Raw genomic sequence first — 18,505 nt, 5'->3', positions numbered from 1 at the left:
GGTGGAAGCGGCTCTCGTGCCTGAATGGCGCTTACAACCTTTTGAGAGAGACCCAGCCTAGCTAGGCGTTCCCGTTCAGCGGCCAAGCCCACAGGCACTGGCCCATCACCGGGTAATTCCTGATCACTCCCTCCGCGCCCCGATGTTCCCATGGCCAGCCTGCTAACAGACGCTGCAAATGTGGGAACCATGAGGCGCCCGTAACCTGCTCTGATGGAGAGTAAGTATGTGGAAGGAAAGAAAGCAGCTAAAAGCCCCTAGAAAGCAGCTACAAGCCCCAAAAGATTGCTTAAAAGCCCCAAGAAAGAGCGCCAGGAAACCTGTTGCCAAGAAAGCTCCAGCTTGGAAGGCCGCTCAGCCCAAAGCAGCCAACAAGGCAGCTCCCAAGAAGAAATCACTTCATTCCATCGTGTTGGACACAAAGGCTTTTTTCAGAGCCACCCACACCCTCATAGAGAGCTTTTCTGCACCAACTCTAATTGTAAACACTAAACCAAACCAAAGCTGAAATAAATGTTACAACTAATTAATAATGTATTTCATTTATATGGAGCCTTTCATCACAACTCTAAACAAACCATCAAACAATCCAAGCAGATGTCAACACAACCCTGAACATTATATATGTATACAATTATATTCCTAAAATAAAAACAAATTATTAATTTCACACTGATTTCATTAAGTATCTTATGGTATAAAATTTCACATATATATTTTCATTATAACATAAGTTATGTTGTAATATAGATTTTTCTTTACTCCATTACACATATTTTACATATCTATCATCAGTGTTTATATGAAATAACTCGATAAACTAAAAAAAAACCTTCAACCATTGAATGTGTTTTGGCAGAATTTTCATGAATGGTGGTCACGTGGCCACCGCCACAGACTAATCAGCGCACAGCACGAGCGCAGCAGGGACTATAAATAGCTGAGCTCCAGTGCTGCGGATCATTCATGTTTCCAAACGACTAGAGAAGCATGAGCGACGTCCACAGCCAAGCAGACCTCCCGTACATCCACCGGAGGGAAGGCTCCCAGGAAGCAGCTGGCTGCCAGAGCTGCCCGGAAGAGCGGCCCAGCCGCCGGCGGAGTGAAGCGGCCTCACCGTTACAGGCCCGATACCGTGGCTCTGAGAGAGATCCATCGTTACCGCAAATCCACCGAGCGGCCCATCCCCAAGCTGCCCTTCCAGCGCCTGCTCGAAGACATCACTCGGGACTCTAAGACAGAGCCGCGCTGCCAGAGCTCCGCTGTCATGGCTCTTCAGGAGGCCAGCGAGGCTTCCCTGCTCGCTCCGTTCGAGGACACCGACCTGTGCGCCGTCCACGCCGAGAGAGTCACCGTCATGCCCGAGGACATCCAGCTGGCCTGCCGCCTCCACGGAGAGCGCATCCACACACAGCGACTACATTGCAACACAAGCTGCTCTTTTAAGAGCCACCACACTTTGTATCAAAGCCTTTATTCCACTAATGTCGTCATATCGTTATATATTCATCACTTATTACTTGGCTATTACACCCAACCACGTCAAGCTCTGATCTTGATGCATATTGATCAAGCAATATGGCTGTTTCCATGTTTTGCTCTATATTCCTGCCAGAATCAAACTTTACCTTCATGAGCCTTTTAGTGTATTATTAGATGAGTCATTCATACTTCATTGTCATTCTGTGAGGCAGCAGTGCACTGCTGCCTCACAGCAAGAAGGTCCTGGGTTCGATTCCCGCCTGGGGCGCTGTTGGCACCGTGCTCGGTGGGTTATCTCCCAAATAGGAGCCTTTCTGTGTGGAGTTTGCATGTTCTCCCCGTGCTCACATGGGGTTTCCTCCACCTCACGTCAGTAAGGACCCCCACCAAAAACATGCACCCATCATTGTCTGACCAGCAATGGACATTTATCACCTGGTCCACGGGCGCGTCCAGGTATGCTGCCCACTGCTCCTGGCTGTGCCCCCTGAGGAAGGACAAGCCAGGATGGGTCAAAAGCAGAGGATCCATTTCACCGGCCACCATCAAAGCATGTGCGTGTGTGTGTGTGTGCAAGCATGTGTTGTGTTGTGGTGTGTTGTGTGACGAATAAAGACTGTTTCTTCTTCTTCTTCTACTAGAACTTGGTGCACAATACTTTTATTTGATATTTAAAAATAACTAATTTGTTTGCACTGCAATGTACATTGAATACAAATTTAAGGCATTGCAACTACACAGGATTTAAAAAATACTCCGGCTGCTCGTCCACAACATTGGTCCAGCTGCTGTGTACGTCCTGAAGCCTCCTGTTGTGGCTAGATCTGATGTGTTGATGAATGAAGGAGTGACCGCTGATGCTGACTTGATTAAAATAATAGTTTTATTACACAAATCAGCATCAAACCAGACCTGCCTAGGATGTCCAGGAGAGACCCGAGCCGGATGGAATCTCTGCCAAGCGACGCTCTGCACTAGCTTTTAAAGTTGTACAGAGATTACATACTTTATCTGGTCCCAACCCATAGGTGCCTGCTCAGCCTCTGTCTTGCCATAAATCTAAACATTTCCTCCTCTGGTCAAGCTGGAGGAATCAAAAAAAATTCCTCTCCCATAGGGCCTCTGAATAGACCCTTGATGTTTTCGTTCTCCGTATGACATGGAAGCAATAAATCTAAGTTACATAGTAAATATTATTACCGCACTATATCTCAGCTTGGGGAGCTCAGTGACATATTCACCTCAAACCTTCCAGACACCTCATATTCCCACCTTCGAGATTATACAAAGTCTCAACAGAGAGAAGAGTAATTGAACATACGATGTTAATTGGCTTAATAGAAATCATTAATAACAAACACAATTGGTTATAATATACCCTTCTGACCATACTTAGTCGTAGCAATACAGCAAATTTGTGGAGTGCGAGAGCGAAAAACCCATCTGGCAGCTTCCTTTCTTAGTAAAATCCATCAATCAATCAAGACAGGAACATTCTCTCACGGTCCCTCTGCCCCAGGCAACAACCTAAGGTACTCCAAATCAATTAACAGAAAAAGACGAAGGGTTTAGAATACTGTATAGGATGTTACATATAAATGCATACATTTAGAACCTCAGAAATAAATCAAAAATTTGTCCAAAGTCAGGCTGGTCGACCCATCGGACCTTCCAGTGGACCTTTCCCTGCCTAGCACCAATGTCCCTCAAAAACCGCAAAAAAAGAAGATACCTGGGGTCCCAATGTATTCACTTCATCCTATTACAGATAATTCAAAGAAACCAATAGCAAATCAAAGTAATATGTGTTGCTAAAAATATCTGGTGTAAAGTACAGAATATATGTCAATAATGCAGGTTACATTGTGATACACAAACTCCAACAGTATAAAAACATTCAAGACACAAATGTATGTATTGAACTGTTGCTTTTTTAACACCATCAACTTTTAATGATATTTCACTCGACACTCCTGATCATGAAGTCCTCATTCAGGGTCCGCCGTCCATTTTCATCCTCCATTTTCGACTGTCCATGTTTGAGTGTTCAAGTCCATTATGCTGTTAGGATCTCTGGACACAGCCACCCTCTGACTGGTCCTGAAAGAAAGAATCACCAGCCAGTATCTTGCACAAACATCAAATACAGTATAATAATTTCACTCTTGCATTATACTTTAACATTATTCCAATATATGATTAATATTTTCCTTTTCCCCCCTTTGTCCATGCATTTTCTTTCTTCTTTATCTACTAGTGTTAGCTCCTAACTACACACCTCTACCCAATTCAGTCTTGTATGCTGACAGATTTGAACAATGCGATTTTTCAGCACACCATTCATTTTTTCACAAACTCCTTGGCTTTGTGGATGATAAACAGCTCCTAAACGTTGTTTAATTCCCAATTTTTGCAGAATTAATTTTACTGTTCTATCCACGAACTCTTTCCCATTATCTGAAGATATGCGATCTGGAAGTCCCCACCTGCTTATGACCTCACGACACAAGAACTTGGCAACTGACTGAGCATCTTTACACTTGGTTGGATATGACTCAGGCCACCGTGAAAATCTATCCACGACGCCTAACATGTATCTTTTACCTCCTATTGGTTTTCTCATGTCAACAAAATCCACGATCAACTCACGCATAGGACCTGTCGGAGTTGGAATGTGACCGGGTGGACTCATCACACCCCTCCGAACATTGTTTTTAAGACAGATTGTGCATCTGCCTATGACATAATCAATTCGCTCAAGCAAGTACGGTGCCCAAAAACCATACTCTTTCGTGATTTTTCTCCTTACCTCCCCCCTGGCAACATGGGCTAACCCATGTGCTTCCTGAATCATCAGACCTAGTAGGTCAGGGGGTGCTACCATCAGTCCTTCATGATTTCTCCACAGACCAGCAGAATCTTGTGTGGCCCCTCGGTCCAACCACAATTGTTTATCTATGGCTGACGTCGCTTCTTGCATCGCGATCACATCTCTGAGCGTGATTTTATCTTCCAAGTCCACTTCATGGGTGACCAGAAGAACCTTGCCTGCTTTGTTTGCTCCTGTAACTGCTTTAGCAGCCTCATCAGCCGCATTGTTACCTTGTGTGACCCTTGATGTGTCCATTTTGTGTGCCGCACACTTAGCTACAGCTATTTCCTTTGGTTTCATTATTATTATTATTATTATTATTATTATTGCTATTGTGGTTATTATTAATATTGATATTATTATTATTATTATTATTATTATTATTATTACTACAGGGTTTGACACAGGTAAGTCAGCACTGCCAAGAATGCCTTTGTGACACGGGTAAGTCAGCACCCGGTCCTCCAGGTTGGGGGTTGGGCGTGAGGTTAACAACCTCACCCCGTAAAAAAAAGCATGTTACGGAAACGAGGAGAAGAAGCCATTCTGGAAAGGAGCAAATGGTGGGGACTCGTCTCCCAATGTTCCAGAAGGAACGGGAGGAACTAACTACTAACTAACTACGTCATTGCATGCAACAATTTCATTATCTGGGCATGATGCTGTATCGGAGAACGATTGGTTTTCTTAAATCCTCGATTTTTCCACACCGATCCAAATAAATTACACACATTATGTGCATATGCAGAATCTGTATATATTGTCACTCGCTTGCCTTCAGTCAATAGACAAGCTTCAGTCAGGCCCAGAAGCTCAGCACGCTGTGCAGAAGCAGGTTGTCGTATTACTTCTGCTTTCTCAACAACAAATTCAATTACCTGGGCTTTGACTACTGCATAACCAGCACTCAATGTGTCTCCTATTCGATAGCAGGACCCATCAGTCCAATACTCCACATCTGACACATGCAGTGGGAGAGCTTGCAAGTCTGATCTGAGCTTTGCATATCTCTCTACTTCCTGAACACAATCATGTGGCTCCCCATCCTCTGGTGTTGGTAAATTCTCAGCTGGATTAACCGTGACGCACCTTACTAAGGTGACATCTCCCTGCTCTAAGAGCCTATGATAGTCTCTTAGCCTAGACATAGTCAATGTACATTTACCGAAGTTCAAAAGATTTCTGAGACTATGATGGGTAAGAATTGTCACTGGGTAACCCATAGTTACTGATGATGCTTTATCATACATGAGATAAACTCCCACCATTGCTCTGTAGCACCGTGGTAGCCCCAATTCTACCTCTGAATAGGCAGTAGAATAAAACAAAACAGGTTGAGGGTTTGTCCCTGTACCTGTGGGCTGACAAGAATTTAACATGCATATTTTCCTCCAGTGGACGTAGCCACATACATCAAAAAGCTGGAGCTTCTTGTAGCCTCTTTTTGATCGTTTCGAATGCCATAAGACCTTCCTGCGTCCAGGTGAGGTTACAATGGAGTTGAGCATTCCCAGTCTCTTTTATCATGGCTCTCAAAGGCCCTGTTAGGCAGGCATAATCTTCTACCCAGGCTGAATAATATCCCGCAATACCAAGAAATGTCATCATCTGTTCTAGGCTTTGGTGCCGTTAGAATGGCTTCCAAATGACTCTCAGAGATGCGTCTCTGTCCATGGGTTATTGTTTGACCCAAATAAACAACTTTTTTTTGACAAGACTGTAGCTTCTTCTGAGAGGCCTTGTGTCCTTTGTCTGCCAGTAGCTGTAACAGTTTGATTGTCACGTTTCCTTATCCGGTGAACAGATGACGATGTCGTCCACATACTGAATGACAGTACTTTTCAAGATCTGATCAATCCCAGCCAAGTCATCCTGCAACAATTTATTGAAAATGTGAGGGCTGTGTTTAAATCCTTGAGGGAGCCTCTTGTACTTGAAGGTTTGTCATTTGTATGTGAATCGAAACAACCCTTGGCTTTCTTCGCTCAGTGGAACACTAAAAAATGCTCCACACAAATCCAACACTGTGAAGTGTGTTGCCTCTGGATGGATTTGGGCTAACAAGGTATGTGGATCTGGTACATCTGCTGGAAAATCCTGCACCACTTCATTTATCGCTCTTAAATCATGTACCAAGCGATAGGACTCATCTGGTTTCTTTAGAGGCAATATAGGCGTATTGCTCTGAGGATCCAAACCTATTTCCACTACACCTGCTTTTAACAGTCATTCAATTTGTGGTTCAATCCCTTTGATTGCCTCCTCATTTAGTGGATATTGGTTCTTCCAAGGAGGTTTGGCTCTTGGTCTCAGTTCAACTCTCACTGGTTGGGCTGACATCATAAGTCCGATGTCAGTACTATGTCGTGACCACAAACATTCTGGAATTTGTTGCAGCATCTCCTCTCTCACACTGTCTGAGTCCGATTTAGCGCGGAACATTGACTCATGTGTCATCTGTACCACTTGTGGTTGTCCTTGACCTTGAGCTGAAATCATGATTTTCATGAACTTCTGTTCTTCACTCATCCAGATAGCAAGATTCTCCTTTATTGGTGCAAAAATGGCTTCCTCAGCTTCTGCCATCATTTCTCCTATATGCTTCTGCTCAAATCCTTCAGCCACCATTAAAGTCACATGTGGCACACTTTTCTCAATGTCGTGCTCTTTCTCAAGATACTCATTCTGTTACGAGGTTATGCCGAGTGAACCCAGGTGCAGAGAACGAGGCAGAGGCGAGGTGGCCTAAATAAAGGTTTACTTGAAACAAGTACCAAAAACAGACGACAAAAAAAAACAACAAATAAGAATTTCGTGGGCCTGGAACCGAGAGCGTTGTCAGGAGGCTAGACAAACTCAAGACTGAGCAATGAAGGACATGAACGACAGGGTATAAATAGGCAAGACAAAAGGAGACACAGGTGAAACATATAACCTAATGAGGCTGGGTAATCATAAACTGAAACAAAGCAACATTGATGAGGCAGTTGTCAGGAGGCTAGACAAACTCAAGACTGAGCAATGAAGGACATGAACGACAGGGTATAAATAGGCAAGACAAAAGGAGACACAGGTGAAACATATAACCTAATGAGGCTGGGTAATCATAAACTGAAACAAAGCAACATTGATGAGGCAGTACTGGCAGCATCTAGTGGCCGATGCCAGAGGGCCCCGGGCGAACCCTGACAGGACCCCCTCATCCAGGAATGACTCCCGACGTTTCCCCAGGAAGTGCGGGAGGAGGCCTCGTGGTGGGCGCCAAGGTGCTGGTGACCACCGGTCGGAGCCGAGACACGTGGAAGGTGGGGTTTATCCTCATGGACCTGGGGAGAAGAAGACGGTATGCGGCAGAATTGACCCGCCGCACGATCTTGAAGGGCCCAACATACCGTGGCGCGAGCTTGCATGACTCCACCCACAATGGAAGGTCCCTGGTGGAAAGCCAGACCCTCTTGCCCGGACGGAGCATAGGCGCTGGTCTGCGCCGTGGGTTGGCCTGGATCCGCTCCCTCTGCCAGGTCCGTCGGCACCGCTGGACGAACCGCTGGGCTGACGGCACTCCCAACTCCGCCTCCTGCCCCTGAAAAAGAGGAGGTACGTACCTGAACTGGCACTCAAACGGGGACATGCCGGTGGAAGAGCAGCGCAGAGTGTTGTGAGCATATTCCGCCTACACTAGACAGTCACTCCAGGAGGCAGGGTTGGAGGACACGAGGCACCTGAGGGTGGTCTCCAGGTCCTGGTTGACCCACTCCGTCTGGCCGTTGGATTGGGGGTGGAAACCGGAGGACAGGCTGACGGAGGAGCCGAGGAGCTGGTGAAATGCTTTCCAGAACTGGGAGGCAAGCTGCGGACCGCGGTCCGACACAACATCCAGGGGCAGGCCGAACACCCTGAAAACGTGCTGCACCATGAGTTCAGCAGTTTCCAGAGCTGAGGGGAGCTTGGGCAGAGGAATAAAGCGGCAGGCCTTGGAGAACCGGTCGACAACGACGAAGATGACAGTATGGCCCCGAGACGGTGGAAGGCCGGTGATGAAGTCCACTGAGAGGTGTGACCAGGGACGACTGGGGATGGGAGGGGGATGCAGCAGCCCCATGGGACGTGACCGGAGGTTCTTGTTCTGGGTGCAGACGGTGCAGGCAGCGACGAAGGACCAGACATCCTGCTCCATGGTAGGCCACCAGAAACGCCTGCGGAGGAACTCGAGGGTCCTGGAGATCCCCGGGTGGCCAGTGAGGCGGGATGAATGCCCCCATTGCAGGACTAGAACAAAGACAGGTGGTGTGGCAGGCAGGACCCCATTCGGTGAAACGCCCAGAGGCCCAGTCCAGATGTGGGTTGTGACGGGCCAGCCATGGGTAGCCCAGTACCAGTGGAAATTCAGGAGAGTGGATGAGGTGGAGCTGGATTACCTCTGAATGTTTTCGCTCCAGTGACAGCCAAAGGGGGGCGGTGAGATGGCACACGCTACCAGAACCCAGTGGTCTTTCATCCAGGGCTGTCCCCATGACAGGATGCTCCAGAGGTGCCAGAGGGAGTTTTAGGACTTTTTCTAGCCCTACATCCAGGAAGCTACCTGCAGTGCCGGAATCCACCATAGCTTGGAGGGAGTGATGTTGATCTCCCCAGGCGAGGGAGGCCGCCAGCAGGACCCTGGTCACCTCCAGCTCGGGAGAGAAGGTTGGCCTCGTCACAGTTCTCCCTACCCCTGGATGACAGTTGGCTTTTCCTGAGAGCTCAGGGCAGGAAGGACGGAAATGCTCCGGGATCCCACAGTACAAGCAGTGGCGCTCACTCATCTGCCGGTTACGTTCGGACCGAGAAAGCCGTGTGCTGCCTACTTGCATAGGCTCCTCCATCGATGCTGGAGACGGGCTCCGGACAGCTCGGAGATGCTTGGGAGACGTCGTCCCCAGGACTGTTCTGCCAGTGGTATTGGTGAAGCAGAAGAACGGCGTTCCCTTTGTCTCTCCCGGAGGCGGTTGTCCACCCGAATAGCTGTTTCGATGAGCGTGTCCAGGTCCTCCTGCGCCTCCAGGGATGCCAGCTCGTCCTTGACACCATCAATGAGACCATCCTGGAAGGCCGCGATGAGTGCCTTGCTGTTCCATCCAGACGCCACTTGCGAGGGTTAGGGTTAGAATTTCGTGGGCCTGGAAACGAGAGCGTTGTCAGGAGGCTAGAGAAACTCAAGACTGAGCAACGAAGGACACAAACGACAGGGTACAAATAGGCAAGACAAAACGAGACACAGGTGAAACATATAACCTAATGAGGCTGCATAATCAGGAACTGAAACAAAGCAACATTGATGAGGCAGTACTGGCGGCATCTAGTGGCCGATGCCGGAAGGCCCCGGGCAACCCTGACACATTTGTGTTTATCTTCGTAGCTGCTCCTTGTGGTCCCACAATTATGCAGCATGATGTCAGCTGAACATGCTTGGGTTGACTACTCAACCATTCTTCCGGATCCAATTGGCCAGCTTTCTTAAAATATTTCAGCGTGCAGAGATATGGGTACTCAGGGGGCTTAGCGTCAGGCATATTTGCCACAATGAACTTTTCCCACATCTTGGTTGGCTCTATTAGCTCTGGACTAAGATTTCCAATCCAATATAATGAAGAAGTCTCGGTCTCTGGTGCCATAAATAATTGGTGGTAGACATCAGGTGGCACATCCACCAGACAGCTGTCGGTCGTACACCGTATTGTACAATTTAGTTTGCACATAGCATCTCTTCCCAAGAGTGCAATGGGCGTATGTTCTGACACCAAAATAGGGAGTGTGATTTTCCAATTTGTACAGCAGAGCTCAATTGGTTTTGTGAGAGGAATCAGCTGTTTCACACCCTCAAACCTGATTGTCCATACCAATTGGTCAGACATGGGGAGATGTATAGCATCTTCAGGCCGAACACAGGTGAAAGCTGCTCCACCATCTGCCATTACTTCCAATGGCTTATCATTTATTTTCACCGGATCTTGCTCCGGCCCTGATACTACCAGCTGACACCTCCCTTTCGGGTTTTCCGGGCACCACGAGAAACCAGGTTCCGGATAAGGTGTGTGGGGATGCTAGCTCAGGCGGTAGAGCTGGTGGTCTAGTGATCTAAAGGTTGCTGGTTCGATCCCAGGCTCCTCCTGCTAGCATGCTGTAGTGTCCTTGAGCAAGACACTTAACCCCTAATTGCTCCTAATGGCTGCGTCCGTCGGTGTTTGAACAATTGTAAGTCGCTTTGGATAAAAGCGTCTGCTAAATGACTAAATGTAATGTAATGTAATGTGTGTAGAAGGTTTGAGGTGAATAGGTCACTGAGCTCCCTAAGCTGAGATATAGTGCTGTCATAATATTAACTATGTTACTAATAGATTTATTGCTTCAGTGTCGTACGGAGAAGGAGAATAACAATGGGTCTATTCAGAGGCCCTCTGGGAAAGGGAATTGTGTTGATTCTTCCAGCTTGACCAGAGGAGGAAATGTTTAGATTTATGGCAAGACAGAGGCTGAGCGGGCACCTATGGGTTGGAACCAGATGTAGTATGTTATCTCCGTACAGCTTTAAAAGCGAGTGCAGAGCGTCGCTTGGGAGAGATTCCATCTGGCTCGGGTCTCTCCTGGACGTCCATGGCAAGTCTGGTTTGATGCTGATTTGTGTAATAAAACTATTATTTTAATCAAGTCAGCGTCAGCGGTCACTCCTTCATTCATCAACACATCACACCCATCAAGAAACCACACGGACCCCTGTAAGGGTTCGCCGGTCCCCTGGGTGGCTGTGGTTGTCCTCTGAAGCCTCCTCTGAAGCCTCCTCTGAGCCTGTAGCAGTCAAGTGCAAAATGACCTAGTTGTCCATAATTATGACACGCTCCTTGAGACTATTGGAAATTTCCTCCTCTTCCTCTTCCTAAATTTCCTTGACCTCTTCCTCTCCATGTTTGTGGTTGGTCAAAAACTGGCTGTGGAAAGGAGACAGTGAGGACCCCAGGTGGTAGAGCCTAAATCCGTTCTTGCTGTGGTTGTGGTGGTAATTGATTTAGTTGTGACTGGCTCTGCTTAACCACAGCTTGTTTCCTATCCTTCCTCTTGTTGTCCACCAACTGTATTTGGTTGAGTTTTCTGAGAGTCTCCTGGTTCGTTCTGGTCATGCTCCTTTTTCCGATATAGCTCCACTTGATGCGCTATGTGTTCCGTATAAACACCTTTGGTCATGCTTCCAAGACCAACCACTTCTGCCAATTTGCTCCTCACTTGTAGAGGCAGCCCCTTCTGTATTTTAGCTCGGAGAATCGATTTCTCCATTTGATTCAGTTCTGGATCATTTCCTGTGACATTTCTCCACACCTGATAAGTTCTTGACACATAAGCTCTTGGAATTTTCCTGTGGGCCCAATGCCTCGATAAAGATGTTGTCCGGGTGTACGTTTGTTGGAAATGCATCCTTCAATGCTCTCCACATCCGACCTCGGCTTGCAGCAAACAATTTTGGATCATGCACCGCAGTTGCCACGTATCTGTTAAGGCCTGCCGCCTGCAGGATCTCCTCCATCGCTGGGACTCCAATAAGGCTAGCCAGAAGTCTCTTAATATCTCCCATGGCAGGCTGTGTTCCCACCAAAACCTCTTCCAGCTTTGAGATCCACGGATGTGCTCCATCTTGAAGAGTGGGTAACTTTTCAAGTATGTTAGACATGTCTGTGTTCTGCCAAGGCTTGTTTTCTAAATTTTGTCCTCGAATTATCACTGGACACATTTTGTCGGGTCGCTTTCCTTTTCTTGGACGTAGTCCATACCTCAAAGTGTCTGGCTTTTGAGGCTTTTTCTTCCGTAGTTTCTTCTCCCTTATTTGCAGTTCTTGTAATCATTTTTCCAATGCTTGTCGAACTTTGGGACAGGTGGAGTCACTTATGTCCTCGAGGCATCTGTCTATACTCCTCTCAATCTCTCTTAAAACCATGCGTCTATCATCTCCTACCCCAGTGCTGGCTGCTAACGGTTGAAAACAGGAAGGACCTTCTTTCTCCGATTCTTCATCGCTTTCACCCTGTTCACTTTCATCCATGTCGTCTGTTCCTGCTGCCATTTTCCTCACTGGTCGATCTCCTTTTTTCTCCGCTTTAGCCAACATCCGTCTGACTGCTGGGTCGTATCCTCCAATAGCTTCGTCAGAGTCACTCCCAATCTCTTCTCCTATTTCCAAACTTCTGACTCGTTGTCTGCTTCCCAAATGGTTCCTTCTCTTGGTAGTGTTGGAGCTCGGATACATCTTGATGATTGTTTTAGCCTTGCCCATCTCTATCATTTGCTCATCTTCATCTTTGAAGAGATTACATTACATTACATTACATTTAGCAGACGCTTTTATCCAAAGCGACTTACAATTGTTCAAACACCGACGGACGCAGCCATCAGGAGCAATTAGGGGTTAAGTGTCTTGCTCAAGGACACTACAGCATGCTAGCAGGAGGAGCCTGGGATCGAACCAGCAACCTTTGGATCACTAGACCACCAGCTCTACCTCCTGAGCTACCATCCCACCGATAGTTGCCTTCCTGTGTAATCGCTGGGAGCTGGGGATAAACATCAGTGAACTTCACCTCCTTCTCATTAGGCTGGGGCTTCTTTACAGATGCTGTATGTGAGAAGGGTGCGATAATCTTCTCTATCAATTTTTCTGTTTCCTTTTCATTTTTCTTTATTTCTTGTCTCTTTTTTCCTTTGCAGCTTCGAACCATGTCTGTCCCTCCTTTGCGAACAGCTGCAGAATGCCAAGTTCTGTTTGTCTTTTCTCCGTGCGTCTCTTTCCTTTCTTTCCTTTCTTTTGATTTACTTTCATATGTGGACACAAGCACCTGCATTGTTTTAATCACATCCGGGTTAAGAGTTCCTTCCACTGGTCATGGTTGTTCAATGTCAGGCCAACCCTTGCTCCATTTTCCTGATATTTTTGCAATATTTTTAAAAAGGGGATTATTCTTTTGCACTACATCAATAGGAGTGATTACTTTTGTAATTTTAGTATCCATTTTTGACATCCTAATGACCCTCTCATTTTTCTTTTTTTATAAATTGAATTGAATTATTTTAAAGTTTGTATATAAAGCACCGTGTAATCACACTCAACCAACAACAGCTGAATTTGCCAACCCCAAAGGAGACCAATCGCTTCCCTTTTGTGAATGCCAATTCACTTGTTCAACATCTGATCACACTAATTTATGTTAAATTATCAAAATTATATCAGTGTTCATTCTCAAAACAGCATAGATAAACCATACTTAGATAATGAAACCAATAATCACAGAACTCAACAGTATTTAAATCAAATCGGCTTTTCCCCATGTGATCAATCAATCAATCAATAATATTCCATTAATGAGGCAAATGCCTTAATTAGTCAGTCCATTGCCAAGTCTCTCACTAAATAATTGCAAATGCAATGTATGAAAAATAACTATCACAGACCCATATGTGAAAACAAACTAAAAACGTATATTATAACTAAATGTATAGGCATGTAGGTAAATGCAGGTGAGGTCTGTTGAAAGAGTTTGTGGATAAAACCGTACTGGCCTTTAATTGATTTAAATGGATTGAGGATTCCAGAACGTTGTCATCCGCAAGCCTCAGTGTCTGTGAAGATCTGCCAGATGTCTTGTCATCTGCCCTATGGATGATTCAGTTCAGACTCATTCCATCTTCTCTGTCTTTCCCCAGCTTTCACTCAGCATAGTAAAAGAGCGGAAGAAAGAAAAAAAGAAAAAGAACAACAGAAGAGTTCAGTGTCTTAGGCTCACTCTAAATTCTTATACACACTGTGATACAATTCAGTGTGACATACATTTTAAGCTTTTTATTTCGCGCGCACTTGAAATAAAGCAATGGTTACTTTTAATCATGCAATGCATTTAAAGTCCAAAGAGTATATGGTCAATCTGATATCACTTTTAATTAGTTATTTTTATTCTGTTTATCTATTAATTTTTATTTTATTGTATTATTTTTATTCTATTTCTATTCTATTTATCTTTTTTTCATCTTATTATTTTTTCTTCTAGCTACTGAGAGAAAAGAGTAGAGGGGGGGGGCTCAATCACAGCCCCTCTTGTCAGGAGGAGTTAACTAAGTTCCAGTCTTGTGTGAAGCACCACCCCTTGCTCCACCTCTTAAATTTAGCAAAGACTTCCAGTATGGACTGGTCGTCAGTGAGTGAACATCCTGTTTTGGCTCCCGTAGGAACAGCCCAGCTTAATGCAATTACGTCCAGTCGTAAATCAAAGCTGTTTTCTCTCAGCAGCCGAAACCCAAAACCTCTTTTCTTGCATCAAGAACCAGCGTCTCCCTTCACCCCAACAAGACCATCCGCTCCTTCAACCAGTCAGGACTCACAGAAATCACCGCCACACACACCCCAAGCACAAAAAGAAAAAGAAAAAACCCACACGCCAATCAAACAAATCACAAATCCCACTTCCAATTCAGAGCAGGAGATTTTCTTTTATTTTCTGGATGTGTACATGTATGTGTAGGCAGACTGTGGCTCTAGTCCTTCAGAAGGCTCATTTTGTTATCAAATATATAAACTCCTGTAAAGGTTCATATCCTTTATCAAATGTACAAACGTCCTTGGAAAAAAGGCTCATATATATTTATCAAACGTCCTTAGAGAAAAAGGCTCATATATATTTATCAAAAGTCCTTAAAGAAAGGCTCATATATATTTATCAACTTTACAAAGTCCGTAAACAGGCTCATATTGTTTATGTTTATCACTAAAGGGGCAAGAAATGTTTCTCTTTATGTATTATTCAACTGCTCACCACATATGTATACCTATTTAATAACACATATATTCTATATATCACTTATGTATACACAAAACATTGCACAAAGCTTTTCTACATCTGTACCCGCGTAATTTTCACAACTTTTCTAATTTCATCAAAATTTTTACTTTGGCCACACTTTTAAATTTTTACTTTGGCCAAACTTTTAACAAATTCTTTTTAATCAGATTCTCTCATCATGCATGTTCACTAGTTCTCCAAGGCAGGTTCTGCCCTATTTTTCCCCACTTATTTTTCATCTTTTGAGCCTTTAACTTGTAACTATTTTTATTTCACTTTTGATCTTTTTCATCTTACTTTAGGCTTTTAACTTTTCTCTTTTTCACTTTTCATATTTTTCATCTTACTTTAGACTCTTAACTTTTATCTGTTTTTCACTTTACTTCAATCTTTTTCATCTTTATTCATATAATTTTATATTGAGTCAATTCCCCTGGCCAGGGTTATTTCCTCTTGTTTTTCCTACCTAGATTTGACTATGTTATATTTTCATTCGGCCAACTTTCACACAGCATTTAATGTACACCTCTTACTTTTTAAGGAGATACGGGACATGTCTCTATTAATCTTGCATGGTTATTTAAATAACTTTTGGCTACTAGTTCTGCCATTCTACAATTACTTTTTACTTCTACTTTCTCCACATCTTTTAAGCCTTTAACTTTTACTTTTAACTTCATATTTTATTTCTCTCATCTCTATTCTCTATTTCAACTTAATCCCCTATTTTCATTTATTATTCTCTTATTCCCCTTATTAACGTCTTTTACATCTTAATTAATCCCAATTTAGACGGAAACTCACTTCACACATCAACACATCCATCTCCACTTAATCTGCTCTTGTCAGTGTGGTCTCTTTGCCAAAAACACAACTGCTCCAGACCACAAAACAGCTCAATTTTGTGAGAGGTCACTCACCCTGAGCAGGCAGCATCGGCAGATGAGGCCCAACAGATCCTGTTCGTGACGCCACTTTGTAGTTTTTTTGATGAATGTGATGTGTTGAAGAATGAAGGAGTGACCGCTGACGCTGACTTGATTAAAATAATAGTTTTATTTCACAAACAGCATCAAACCAGACTTGCCTAGGACGTCCAGGAGAGACCCGAGCCGGATGGAATCTCTCCCAAGCAGCGCTCGGCACTCACTTTTAAAGCTGTACAGAGATAACATACCACATCAAGTTCCAACCCATAGGTGCCCACGCAGCCTCTGTCTTGCCATAAATCTAAAGATTTCCTCCTCTGGTAAAGCTGGAAGAATAAACATAATTCCCTTCCCCAGGGCCTCTGAATAGACCCGTTGTTGTTTTCGTTCTCGGTATGACATAGAGGCAATAAATCGTATAGTAACATACGTTACTATTATTCCCGCACTATATATCAGCTTTGGGAGCTCAGTGATCTATTCACCTCAAATCTTCCAGACACCTCAGAGGCATGATGCACATTGCACCATGAAATGCAATACAATCACCACTGAAGGATTCACAGAAAAAAACTATTGAATATCAATGTTGCCCCAAAACAATACTTTTTTTTTTGAAATACAAGTAACAATATAATTGTTATTCTGGCCGTAACATTTTCGAAAATAGAAAAGCTTCCCTTGCAAAACAAATCTTTCAATAAAGTCAAGACATCATGGTTTTTGAATTGAAAGCCCCTCTAGTGTCTGCAGTGCACAGATCATCCACCAGAGGGCAGAAGACAAGTCTCTGATCTGGGTTTTTCAAGCGCTGCAGCACAGAAGGGGATATTTTCAAGGTATTACAGTACTTACATCTCTGAGGACGACATGTACACACCCCAAGGAACATTATCAGATAGGCATGCAATTGAAGGCCTCTTCCCAATCATATTTACACGACACATGACATGATTCATTCCCTTCGCTATGCTGAGGATTTATCTTTTTGAGTCTCTATCTGGAGTAAAATGGCAAATATGAATACTTTGCTCGTCATTGAATGGGATAATTGTCAGACTTCTCTTGGAGGCTGACGTTGCCCTTGATCGCAGCAGGTTTGTGTTTGTGTGGTATGATGTGGTCTTTAACATTTCAACGCTGCTGTGGGGAGGCAGTGGAAGGACAATGCTGCAGGTGTTTGCCTCTGGGTACAATCGTTTTGTTCTCCCAAACATTGAATGTAAAAATTCAATGGTTAAGGTCACAGGGAACCCAAACGGGGGGAGTCCCTGCTGACTCAGAGGCCAACACCAGCACATCTTCCAGCTTGACAGAAATGGGCTCCTGCTTTTCCAACTCAAGGGCTGCATCTCCATCTCTAACACAAATACACACATAAGGTGCCTACAAGCAGGGATTACACCGTGTGGAGCTTGGAGGAAATAGTGATCATTTCTAGGCAATTCCCTGTGAATTGTAGAAGAAACAAAAACAAAAATCTATACGTGGGGTGTAGACGTGTTTAATCTCCGGCCAGTATATTTTTGCATTTGTAGAGTTAAAAACACACTTAAAGGAGATTGGTTGTGGGGCTGCTGCATTGTCAGCCCACTCAGTGTTCTATCTATACCATGACCTCTCGGCTCATTTGTTGTGATACTAGGAAGGGCCATTCGCTGAGATTTATATCATGGGATGTTAAGTCTATGAATGCTCCGGTTAAGCGCTCAAGAGTTTTACTCATTTGAAGAACTTGAAAGCTGATATGTTTTTACAAGAAACCCACTTTAAGGCAGCGGAGCATGGGAGACTAAGCAAACCTTGGATCCTCCAGGTATTTCACTCCATTTTAACACAAGGGCTGCGGGGGGGGGGGGGGGGGGCAGCCATACTGATGAATAAAAAAACACAATTCACCACCTCAAATACAATTTGTGATCCAAATGGCAGACATGTCATTGTCACAGGCATTCTATTTCAAAGCCCAATTCTCTTAGTGAATGTCTCTGCCCCAAACTGGGATGATGCCAACTTTATAAATAAGTTGCTCTCCTCTCTCCCTCATTTGAACACACCACACATCAGCTCATCTTTGGAGGTGCTTTTAATTGTATTATAGATGCAGTTTTGGAGCACTCCAGGACTCAACCCTGAGCACTCTCTAAAGTGTCTTGGTGTTTAACCACTTTTTATGAGAGAAATGGATGTGTGCACCTGTGGAGGCTGTCAATTTACGCTTTTATCCAAAGCAACTTACAATTATTCAAACACCGACAACGCAGCCATCAAGAGCAATTAGGGGTTCAGTGTCTTGCTCAAGGACACTGAAGCATGCTAGCAGGAGGAGCCTAGGATCGAACCAGCAACCTTTAGATTACTAGACGACC

At 44.6% G+C, this 18,505-nt stretch overlaps 1 protein-coding gene across 1 annotated transcript in view; it reads left to right on the top strand.

Annotated features, from left to right (window-relative positions):
• Positions 1 to 213: 213 nt before the first annotated feature.
• LOC307229772 (histone H3, embryonic-like) overlaps positions 214 to 18,505 on the top strand; it is a gene marked incomplete at both ends in the record, with an annotated part of 33,617 nt that continues 15,325 nt past the window's right edge. Inside the window, 2 exons of the mRNA XM_079999835.1 lie at positions 214 to 220; positions 1,008 to 1,378. Of these exons, the coding sequence (XP_079855961.1) occupies positions 214 to 220; positions 1,008 to 1,378 (378 nt within the window). The remainder of the gene's footprint in view (positions 221 to 1,007; positions 1,379 to 18,505) is intronic.

The sequence above is a fragment of the Zeus faber genome (genome assembly GCF_960531495.2).
Source record: "Zeus faber genome assembly, chromosome: 1".
Taxonomy (NCBI): Eukaryota; Metazoa; Chordata; class Actinopteri; order Zeiformes; family Zeidae; genus Zeus; species Zeus faber.
Note: the sequence above shows the minus strand (reverse complement) of the source record. Positions and strands in the feature narration are given on the sequence as shown.